The 11,683-nt window shown below is 41.9% G+C and overlaps 1 protein-coding gene across 1 annotated transcript; it reads left to right on the top strand.

The window, feature by feature from the left end:
- The first annotated feature begins 1,869 nt into the window (after positions 1–1,869).
- Positions 1,870–10,231, top strand: PSMA1 (proteasome 20S subunit alpha 1). Its single transcript, XM_054275653.1, has 10 exons — positions 1,870–1,963; positions 2,937–2,981; positions 5,118–5,219; positions 5,665–5,768; positions 6,540–6,628; positions 6,846–6,916; positions 7,785–7,914; positions 8,531–8,610; positions 9,311–9,415; positions 9,882–10,231. Exons 1-10 carry the CDS (start codon positions 1,961–1,963, stop codon positions 9,936–9,938), a joined length of 786 nt encoding a protein of 261 aa, XP_054131628.1. The 5' UTR covers positions 1,870–1,960; the 3' UTR covers positions 9,939–10,231.
- The last annotated feature ends 1,452 nt before the right edge of the window (positions 10,232–11,683 follow it).

Raw genomic sequence — 11,683 nt, 5'->3', positions numbered from 1 at the left:
ATTTTTTAATAAGTAGTTCACTTAAATGAGAGTATAGCTTTAGCTTTACTTTTCACTCCTGTACTCTTTTACATTGTGATGTCTCAATGTAATATATTGATTGCTGCTTGTCATTCACTTCTTTGCTCTGCAATTAAATTTGTAATATATGCAAAATATTTCCCTTCTGGTGTGATGCCTTTGTTATCTGAAAAAGAACTTTGATTTTGCCTTGTTGATTTTGCCTTTCTCACCTTCTGAATCGACACATACACGCTCAGTTCAAATACTTTGATGAGGAATAAGCTGGGTGCTCTTTAGCACCAGCATGTTGGGATTTCTAGCTGGTCAGAGTGACCCCAAGAAAAGTTAGAAAGTCTCTTTTCCCAGCTTGGCACTTGAAGAAAGAGTCAGAGCTCTTCATTTCTCAGTCTCAAGGTTGTTCATTTCTCTATAAATAGAATTTATAAAATTCTTTTTCCTGTCCTGCTGAGGTCAACTCAGTACAACAGTCAGTGGCACTCTGCCTGCCCCCAGGGCAGTGTTATGTGTTTATACTGAAAACTACGTGTATAATGTTTACAATTATTTTCCAATACCTATCACCTATGTTAGACAGTGAGCTTCTATTCTAAACCAATTTCAAAGTGCCAATATCACAGCAGAAGATGGAGGCCAGGAAGAAGAAGAAAGGCTGGACACACGTAGTTCCCTCCATCTTGCCCCTCAAATCCCTATTCTAAAAACCCCAAAATTTACTTTTTCACCTTGTGATAAATTCACTATCATTCTACTTAATTTGTCATGGCTTGCAGATCTTCATCTAAGGTTGGTAACTTGCTCCACGGGTCATAATGAAAACCACAGGCATGTTGGGCTGTGTGCCAGGGCCTCTGAGCCCCCTGGCAGGGGTCTGGGCTGCTCAGGACAGCCAGAGGGATGTCCTGGGTCCGACACCAGCACAGGGAGGTGAAATCACAAATACACCTCCAACCCTCTGGCTCTAGCCCTGCCTGTAGCGGTCTCGTCCTGAGCCTAAAGGGCAAGAAGGAGCATCCAGAAGGAAGTGAATGACTTCCTGCCACGGTAAGCATTTCCCCGTTCTAGAGATTATTCCTGCCTCCGGCATCCTCCTGCGCCGCTGCCCTGGGAATAGGGAGCGCTTGTGCAGCACAGGAACTGCGAGCGCTGCCCCCTTCCTGCTGCCGCGGGACCCCAGCCCTTCCCATGGAATAAATTTGTAATAGCGGGACATCTGCTGAGCTCGGTTTGGCTATGTCTTGTTATATCCATCTCATAAAGGGGAAAAGATTACTCGGGAAAATACTTAAGTTGCTACTTCATAAACCTACAGCAGTTCATACAGCTTCCAAAAGTTATTTACGCAGCTATTACCACGTAGTTTTACAATCCTGCCTTTTTATCGCTAAAATCCCGGCCCCTGCTGTTCCTCGCTGTACAAGTACAGAACAATGGGGAGCCTTGGCGTGGTTTAGCCCTCTATCAAAACTAAGGCGGTTTTGTCAAAATGAGGGGAAATGTCTGCGAGTGGTTCTGTTTCCCGGGCGGAGTGAAGGGAGCTGAGCTGTGGGGAGTCCCTTATTGCCGTAGGAAGTTATTGGGGAGCGCCCTCGGGGAAAGCTGCGGGAATATTTACTGCGAGCGCCGGGACACCCGAAAGCTGCTCAGCTCGCCTCATAAAATGTTTAAACATCCTGTTCCCACGCAAAAACGGCGAGGAGAGGAAGTCGTTTCCGAACCAAATGAACTTCTTTATTCATCAGAAAGCCTAAAAATAACGAAACAAATTAGGTAATTTAAATCGGCGTTCCAGGAGCCGCCTCGCCCTCAGCGGCAGCGCGCAGGCGCGACGCATCGATGACTCGGGGCGCGGCTGGCGCTGCCTGCCCGCTCCCATCCCGGAGCGCTCGCTGCCCGCGCCGCCCGGAGCCGCCCGGAGCCGCCGCCGGCACGCAGGACCATGGTGAGGGGCGCCGGGGCGGGACAGGGCTCACGGCCCGGGACACCGCACCCCCGCCGCCTGCCCGGCCTGCCCAGCCGGGGAGGGAGAGCCGCGAGAGCGGCCGGCGGGGAGCGGGCCCGTGAGTAAGCAGTTCCCGGGCCACGCGGGGCCGCGGGCGGGACTGGGCCTCGCTGCCGGCGTGAAAAGGAGTGGGAGCGGGGAGCGGGCCCTGCTTCGGGGCCGGGACAAAGAGCTCCGAGGCCCTGCGAGGACCCACGGAGATATCTCTGCAGGGGTCTAGAGCAGCTCTGCTGGGAGGAGGCTGCGGCAGCTGGGCCTGCTCAGTCCGGGAGAGAAGGCTCAGAGGGGATTCATTAATGCGTACAGATATATCAAATGGGGCTGGGAGCGTGGTGCCAGACCCTTTACAGTGCTGCCCAGGGACAGGATGAGGAGCAGTGGCCACAAACTGAAACAAAAGAAGTTTCCCCTCAACATAAGGAAAAACTTTTTTACCCTGAGGGTGGCAGAGCACTGGAAGGGCTGCCCAGGGAGATCGTGGAGTCTCTCTCTCTCTGGTCACATTCAATCCCACCCGAATGTGTTCCTGTGTCACTGCTCCTGCGATCCTGTCGTGGCAGGGCGGTGGAATTGGGTGATTTCTAGAGGTCCCTTCCGTCTAACAGTTTGACAAAAGGAATTTAACAAAGTAAGAACTTGTTCACAGAAAGGATGGTCATTGGAACGGCCTGGCCAGGGAGGTGGTGGAGTCGCCATCCCTGGAGGTGTTCAGGGAGGGTGGATGTGGCTCTCAGTGCCACGGCCTAGTTAACAGGATGGTGTTCAGTCATAGACTGGACATGATATATCAGAAATCTTTCCAACCTTATTGATTCTGTGGTGCTGGGATTCTGTGGAAACAAGCAGGGTTTCCTCCAGGAGCGCTCTGTTAGCTTATTAAGGACACTAATGAGTTTTATTTTGTTCATTCCAGTTTCGCAACCAGTATGACAATGATGTCACAGTTTGGAGCCCGCAGGTAAAACCTTTATACACTTGCTCACTGGGGTTTTAACTTGCTTTTTGATTTTCTCCACCTCACAGCAGTGGTATTACAGTCACAAAGGTTGTGCTCAGGTGCCTGAAGCTTCCTGCAGGCTGCTCCTGTCTCCTTTTGTAGACTGTAGGTGTCCAGAAAGCCCTCACTCAGCGCATCCCTGTCTGCTGGTGTATGAACCTGAGTGCTGCTTAGCTGGGCCTTGTCCCCTCCAGCTGCTTAAGGCAGTTGCTTTCTAAATGTACCTGTGAGGTACAAAAGAGATGCTGTCATCTTTGGGTGGTTGGGCAGGATGATCTTGTAAAGGTCCCTTCCAACACAAACCACTCCGTGACTCTATGATCCATTCACAGAGCTACAGTAAGTTGGTAAGTAAGGTACACAAAGCATGAAACAGTTTCAATCTCCCCAAAGTTAGGCTGTTGCTGGTCTTTCTCTCTTCTGTCCACTAGATAATATGGGAAAGAAATGATTTAGTTTATAATTGGGAGTTCAAGTGAGATTTGGATTTGAAATGTTACTACCTCTGAATCAGTTTCACACTTTGTATTGTTACTGAAAACATACACTATGTGTTCTGAAACTTACACAGCTTGTGTTGAAAGTAAATATTCTGGAATTTTAAAAGCCACTGTCAGCTGAGGTACTTAATATTGCTTCTTCTCTCACTCTGGATATTTTAAGACACTTAGAGAAAACCAGAGCCTTGGAATAAGACTCATTTATTCAGCAAAACTAGAGATTTATTTAAAATGCAAGTAGCAAATTGTATTAGTATAAAGCTAATGTATCAATAGTTTGTGGGTCTGTATTGCTACTGAAATTCTTCATCATCTACTACTATGGGATGGAGATACAGTGCAACAGAGAGTGTTCTATCCTTTCCATTCTCCATGAAGACAACCTTGAATATTTCCCTTTTTTCAGTAAATACCATGATAGGTGTAAGTGCCTTTGAGTTGTTTTAATCCTTCTTAATGATTGTGTTTCTCTGTTCTATATCACAAACTTTAATTTTTTTGTCTTATTTGTTACTTTAAAAATTACTTTTAAAACTAAAACTCTTGAGACTTTTAGCAGATATTCCAAAATATCAAAAGCACAAATTTTTATGTTTTCCTTAACTTGCCTTGAAAATATTAATAGTGTTGGATTTTTTCTGAAAAATACATTTAAAATTGCTACTATGCTGCAATTGCTGCTCCATCCAGTCTTGCAGGTGAGGCAGTGATGTGATGCCATAAGAGTTTTTGGCACTGTTAATGCAGGAGCAAATCATACTTTATTGGGGAAATGTTTTCAAATATGTTAAATATTTTCAAATAGTAAAGAAAAGGAAGTAGAAGATTTAAAAATTTTAAGTAGTTTCACATTTTTACAGTCTTGCATGTTGTTCCTGACAGCTGACAGATTCATGTTGGACAGGTTACTACAATTCAGTGCTGCTCTTGGGCAGGAAATATCCTATGTTATTGAAATTCCAGTTACAGCAGGGGATGAAATTTGACATTAGGGTCTCTCTAGTAGACTTAAATAAAAAACCTTATGCCAAAAACTCCCAAAAACCTATGGAAAGGTGGTGTTCTGTAGCTCATCCCTTGCACATTCACCATAACAGCTGCTGTGTTCCACTCCCTGCCAGCTGGTGGGATGCAGCTCCATGGTGTCCATGCTTGCAGGACAGGAGTGCCCATATTGGCTGTCTGACATGGGCTGGGGTGCTGAAAGTGGGAAAACCCTCAGTGCTTCTGTTACATGGACATTAAAGCTCCTGGCCACCTCTGCAGAGCTTTTAAGGACTTCATTTTCTTGGAGACCTCTACTCCTGTTTCAGACTTGGCTGCAGTTGGCCAATAACTTGTTCAGAAGTTATTGGGGAGTGGCTGGTGAGACACAACAATTGTGTAAGACTCATTCCTGCAGCAAAGCTGATTAAAAGTTAAGTGTCCAACTTCAGCTGGAAGTTCTGTCTGTCTTTGAATCACTTTTGATTTAACCTGTTGTGCAGTGTGTGTCCCCACTGTGGTGGGGAATCAAAGGTCTGAGAATGCAAAATTGGAAACTGATTCAGAGGATTAACTAGAGAGTGATTGATGAACCTTTGACTTGGTTTTGCAGGGCCGAATTCATCAGATAGAATATGCCATGGAAGCAGTGAAACAAGGCTCAGCTACTGTGGGGCTGAAGTCAAAGACACACGCTGTCCTGGTGGCCCTCAAGGTAACTTATGACCTCTGGAATCTGTGGGGACAGTAATGTTCATGGAAAAGTTTTGGTTTGGCAGATTAGTTTTGTGCAGTCTGTACTTAGACATGAAATGTAAATGCAATTGCAGATCCCCTTTGCTTGAGGACTGAAATACTTCCGGTACCTATGCAAAGCAGATCTTCACAAAATGGTGAAGGAAATGAGTAGAAGATTTTTTTCCTATAAATCTATTCCTTTCTTTTCCCAAAACTTGACTAAGTGTCTGTTCTTTCTTTTGTTCTGAGAGAACTGAAGTGGAATTAGATTTTTCTTGTCTCCTGTTGCAAGTCTATAAATTTAAATTTTTTTTTATTGTTTCATGAACATATTCAGTTCTTGCTGTAAATGTTAGCAGATTTCTCCACAGTGCTTGGCAGACTGTTCAGTTTGCTACATAGCTTTCTCCTTTTATGCATAGAGAGCACAGTCTGAGCTGGCAGCTCATCAGAAAAAAATCCTGTATGTTGACAACCATATTGGTATCTCCATTGCTGGACTCACTGCCGATGCAAGACTCTTGTGGTGAGTACCCTGCTTGTTGACATACACAGTGCTGCAATAATGAGGGAAAGTTCATTCAGACTATTGCAAATGACATTTTCTGCTTTGCTAAGGATTAGTCTTGAGTTGCTGCTTAATGTTGTATTATGCCAAAGACCTCAGCATGAAATTCTGGCAAGTTTTTAACTAGTTGGCAGAAATCTCATCTGTTTGGCTTAAAATTTTGCTCTTTGGTTTTGTTACAAGTAAAACAGTCCTGTCTGGTTTCCTCAGTGTGATAGGGTTTCCAAGCAGTCTGAGAAACTGCATCATTTCTTTTCCTCTGGCAGCTGCTTCTGTGCACACACATTTGAGAAAGTTATTAAACACATACAGTGCTGTTTGTGTGGGCTTCAGGGGGGCTTGCTTTTAGCAACTTTGATGAGAAGGGGTGGGAAGGATTTCTGAAATAAGTGTCAATTGCTGCAGTGTCACAAAGCAATGTTACCATTTAACCTTGCCATTTCTCCAGAGGATCCATCCGTTGCCTGCATGAACTTCTACTTTCTCTGCATTTGTATGGCTGAAATACCCAGTTCGTGCTTTACCAAACCTGTGGTCAACTTTCTCAATAACAATGATAGGTCATGTAGAAATGAAATCATGGAAAGCCTTTGACCCTTTTTCTCAATGAGCAGAGCTGAAACAAAAATGCTTACCTTACCAAAGCCTTGAGAAAAAACCTCATTGTATTTTTGATCTATGCACTGATTTGAATCTTAATTTTTTTTTTTTTCTATTTTTGCTCCCTAGCAATTTCATGCGTCAAGAGTGTTTGGATTCCAGATTTGTGTTTGATAGACCTCTCCCAGTTTCTCGCCTAGTGTCACTAATTGGAAGCAGTATCCTTTTTTTATACACTTCATGAAATGACTTTCATCTGTCACAGCTTAAAAGTTGAAAAAAGATTTTTGGACAATTCTTCTTTGTTCACACTGCATGTGTATACTTTTGGAGAACATTCCATAAAGATGCATTTTGGTCCATCTCTGCTTGGTTTAGGAGAACTCTTGGGTGATTATCATATAATTTTGAGGTTATTTCCTTAGCTTTGTTAAGAAACCCAGATTCCAACCCAGCGCTACGGCAGGAGGCCCTATGGAGTGGGACTGCTCATCGCAGGCTATGATGTGAGTAAGCTGCTCTGGCTGCACTGATCTGCAGGAAAATGTGCTCAGGGAACTTTATGCAACAAATAGATGTTGAGAGGGAAAGATGGAAGAGGCAGACTCATCAAAATTTCTGAATAAGGAAATATTTTTCTGTATCTTACCCTAAAACATAGTTCAGAAGTGTTAATTAATAGTTAATCCTACCTACACTTTCTGAGTATTTTAAGGTGCAAAGATGAGATTTGTTTATGTAAATATTTTGCAATTGATTTTGGATGCTTACAAACTATTATTTTTAAAACTTCCAGTAAGAAAATGGATGTGGAAATCACCACTGGCCTCTCTCTCACTTGTTTAGCAACAACATTTTGCTTAATGCAGCACACAGAGAATCTCTGTCCTCAAGATTGTTGACATGATGATGGTTGGAAGAAATTATGGTATTGCCTGAAATTTTGGATGGTGTGGTCTAGTCTACAGCAAGTTTTTACTTTTTGTAGATAAGACAGAATGTGTGTAAGATACCTGCTGCAAGCCATGAAGTAGGGAGCATACTTGAGCAGTGCAATTTGTAGAACAGAGAAAGAAATACTTTTTTGTGCCAGCCATCCTGTCCATTTAAAAGCTGCAGATGAGCAAAGTGGGAAAAAATAGGGTTTTGGTTTTTTTTTTAATTGTTGTTGTGGTTTTTTTAACAACAGTTTGGAAGGAATTGCATAAGAAGAGTGATATGATCAGCAATATAAAATATGTATCTGTGCATACCTGTAGGTGTGATGTACCATGAAGCAAAACTCTTTAGAAAATGTCATGATCCAGCAGTAGAGTTGGTGTGAATTTATATATTTGTTTAACATTCTGTGGGGGTTTTCTTCTCTCTTTGTAGGATATGGGTCCTCACATCTTCCAGACTTGTCCCTCTGCAAACTACTTTGACTGCAAAGCAATGTCCATTGGTGCTCGTTCACAGTCAGCACGAACTTACTTGGAGAGGCACATGACTGAGTTCACTGACTGTGAGTAATGGAACTCTCTCTGCCCACTGGTGTTCATCAGTTCTGCAGTTTACCTTCTGCTGCTACTCCATCCTTTTGCATTGAGTGAGATGAAGATAAATTTTGTGAGCCAAGTTTGGCACGACCGTAAATCTGCACAAAGACAGAATTTCAGAGAATATGATTGAGATTTTCATGTGGATGTTTATTACATCTAATGAAAAGAAAAGCTGTGCTCAGAAAAGCTGTGAAAAACATGAAAAGTTTCTGCTCTGTTTAACCCAGGGAAAATGTTTCCATAGCAGAGCAGGGTTGGTATGTCAGAGTAAGTATTTAGGTTCGGCATTTATTTTTGTATGGCATGATGATGAGGAACCACTGAATACCTGCTTGGGGGAAAAAAACATGAAATAAGGCAGGGGTCAAAAATGGATGTGCTAGACCTCAGATCTAGGGGAAGGCTGGTTTCTCAAGGAAAACTTTTTTAACCAGCTTTGCTCAGAAAGGAGAGGAAGTCTAGGAGTCAAGTTGACCTAAGCTGATTTTGGAGTTGTCAGCTAGGATTAGGAAGAAGGGCAATGAGTGTGTAGAGGTAACACCATAAAGTTTGTCAATGTCTTTCTGATTCCATTTTAAGGTAATCTAAATGAGCTAGTTAAACATGGACTTCGAGCCCTGAGAGAGACTCTTCCTGCTGAACAGGATCTGACCACCAAGGTGAGGTCTAGGTCTCCTTTGCCATTGTTACTTGGAAGTAACTGTGACAAAATTCTTGTGAAGTATGGCTGGCACTGAAGCTTGGAAGCTGAACACTGGTAGATAATATCTTCATTTCATGTCACTAGTTTATCTACTGTTCTGTGTTGATCTCAGATTTAAGTTTCTTCACAAAAACGATGCTTTCACTAAATAAGGCATGGTTTCCCTGGTGGCTTCACTCTATCTTAAGCTTTGATCAGTGTTTCAGATGCATTACCTGCAGCTGTACAATCCCAGCTTTGCATGGTAAGCACAGTAAGTAATTTACCTGGGCAGTGAGTGAAGGTATTGCACCAACAGTTTATAGAGCATCCAGCATCATAAGGCTGCACAAACTTTTGACAATTAATTGAGGACCTGTTGAAGAAGAAAATTGTAAGCATATCCAATTATCTACCATTTTCCGTGATTTTTTATTCTTAGCACACCATGTTTTTTAGACGTCTTAAAATACTGAAAATCAAAATGAAATAAGAATAGGCGGTTTTAAGAAATTGTGTATGTTGTTAAACAGGAAACAAAATGAAAGAAATTGAAACTCTTGAATGGCTTTACTTAAAAGATTTTGAAATGTGATAGCTTTTGTAAGTGAAAGCTGTAAAGCCAAAGTTAATTGCAGGAGAATGCTTCTCACTGCTTCCAACACTTTGCTTGACAGAATGTTTCAATTGGAATTGTGGGCAAGGACATGGAGTTTACCATCTATGATGATGATGATGTAGCACCATTCCTAGAAGGTCTTGAGGAGAGACCACAGAGAAAGGTGAGTGGTTCAGATATGAATAAATACGCTTAGTTGAAGGACAATAATTAGATATGATCTACTATGTTTAACATAAATTTAGATCTACTACTTTTGCAGAGTTTTAGGAAGGTGATTTTTAAAATATGTAGTTACTCTATGAACACTGTGTAATCTTAACTGGTAACTCAGATGCTTATTAAATCAATTTATACTGGATTTATGCCAGGCTATTCCAATATCATCTCCTTTCCTCATCTCTGATAAAGTATGAGTTTTCACTCTTTTACAGCAGAAATGGTTGCATATGTTTCTCACGCCCTTAGCAAGACTCCTCTGTAGTCTCCTAATTACCAACTGTGCTTAATTTGGATAACAGTAATTTGTGAGCTGCATTTACCACTCATGGTGCTCCAGTGGGGATAAAGCTGATTTGTCAAGTGTTGTCTTCTGCCTTCCTAAAATATTTCTTTTCCCTCTCTCGAAGCCGGTTCCGCCTGTTGAAGAAACCATGGAGAAGGCAGAGGAGCCCATGGAGCACTAGTTGGTGGATGAGTTCCTCTGTTAATGTAAAATTACCCAGGAACATTTATCCATTTGCTGGTAACTTTATCCTCACCTATATATGTTTTCTGACGCTACATTCTGAGGATTGCTCATAAAGAAAGAAACCAACCAACCCACCTACCCTTAAATGATAGACAGGAGGACATATCTGGGTGTAACTTGGACAAGAAGGGTATAATCATTTTCTAAATAGTACATGATACTGTTTTATAAAGAAAAGATGCTGTCTTTAACTCATAAGGACAAGTGGAAATAAATCACTTTCTCGGAGTCTGTTGTCAGTTTGGTTCTTTTTCAGTCTGGAAAAACAGCTGTTCACAAATAGCAGTGTCATATCAAGGTGCCATTTTGTGTTTGACCATTTGTTAGAGTGTTTGCTTACCATGTAGAACTGAGAGGATCTTAAAATGCCTATGAAACCATAAAATAGTCATGGAGCAAACGGGGAGCAGCATTTCCCCGTGTCAGTTTGTCCCAGCTGAAAAGGCATGTGTGGTTGTGAGGCTGAAGAAGCATGAAGCTGACAACCAATTGTGGTCAGGCTTTTGAGGGGGATTTACTCAACCCCAGCTCTTTTACAATGTCAGTGTTTCTTTGGAGCCATCAGCCAGCCTTGGGGCAGAACAGGGCTTTTAGCTATCTGAGGGCTGAGTTGGAGTAACAAAAAACCACCACAAGTTCCCATTAGAGGAACTTCTGAGCTGAGCTATGGAATCTGCATTGCTGCTGAGCCAACAGGTTCTGCAGGGCTTTGTCCCTTCAGCTTCGTCTGCACCTGGGGCTCTTTGGATTTAAGCTGAATGCCACAAAATTTGGGACTAACAGTGACTTCCTCAGGGCCATCTGCCAGGGAAGCCCAGGGAATTGGTGCTTCCTGGCTGGGATGCTGTAAGCAAGACTGAGTTCAGTCTTTTCTGTGTTGGATGATTCTAATATAATTATTCTCTCCAATGATTGCATTGAAAATCACAAGACACAACTTTCTGGGGTGGGCCCACATAGGACCTTGTAGCCTGCACAATGTACTTGAAAAAAAAAAGGCCTGGAACTTGCAGATTAATTAATAAATATTAATTAATTATTAATTATTTATTATTATTAATATTTATTAATTAATAAATTATTAAACAAAAAATGAATCCTGTTTTGAACAGTCTTTAAATACTGACTTGAATCCATACAAATAGTTCATTCATGGAAATAGCAAAGCAACAGTGCCAGGGCTGTGTATTTGGATTTTAAGTGCTAGAAAAAGCTGCTATTATTTTTCCTAAATTTATTTTTATTTTAGTTTTTCCCTATTAGTTTTCTATTTATTTCCTCCCTTATTTATTTTCCCCTTTACTCATTTTTGCCCTTCTTACTCATTTCCATTTTCCCCCTTAATTAATTTTTTACCATTATTTATGTTTTCCCCTTCTTTTATTTTACCTATTGTTTTTTTCCTTCCCCTTGCTTCCCCCTCCTTCTTTTTCCACTTCCCACTGGTTTTTTTCTCTCCCTTTGTTTTTCCCCCCGTTTTTTTTTCTCTCCGCCATTTTTCCTCCCTTTGCTTTTCCCTTATTTATTTATGCACCCTCTTCTTTATTCATTTCCCATAATCTATTTTCCAGCTCCTTAACTAATTTCCCCAATTACTTTTTTTGCCCCACCCATTGTTTTTTTCTCTCTTCCATTTTCCCTCCTTTTGCTTTTCCCTTATTTATTTATACACCCTCTTCT

The sequence above is a fragment of the Melozone crissalis genome, unplaced genomic scaffold (genome assembly GCF_028551555.1).
Source record: "Melozone crissalis strain CALT ecotype California unplaced genomic scaffold, PUWL_Pcris_2 ptg000018l_1, whole genome shotgun sequence".
NCBI lineage: Eukaryota > Metazoa > Chordata > Aves > Passeriformes > Passerellidae > Melozone > Melozone crissalis.
This window is presented reverse-complemented; position numbering and strand designations above follow the sequence as displayed.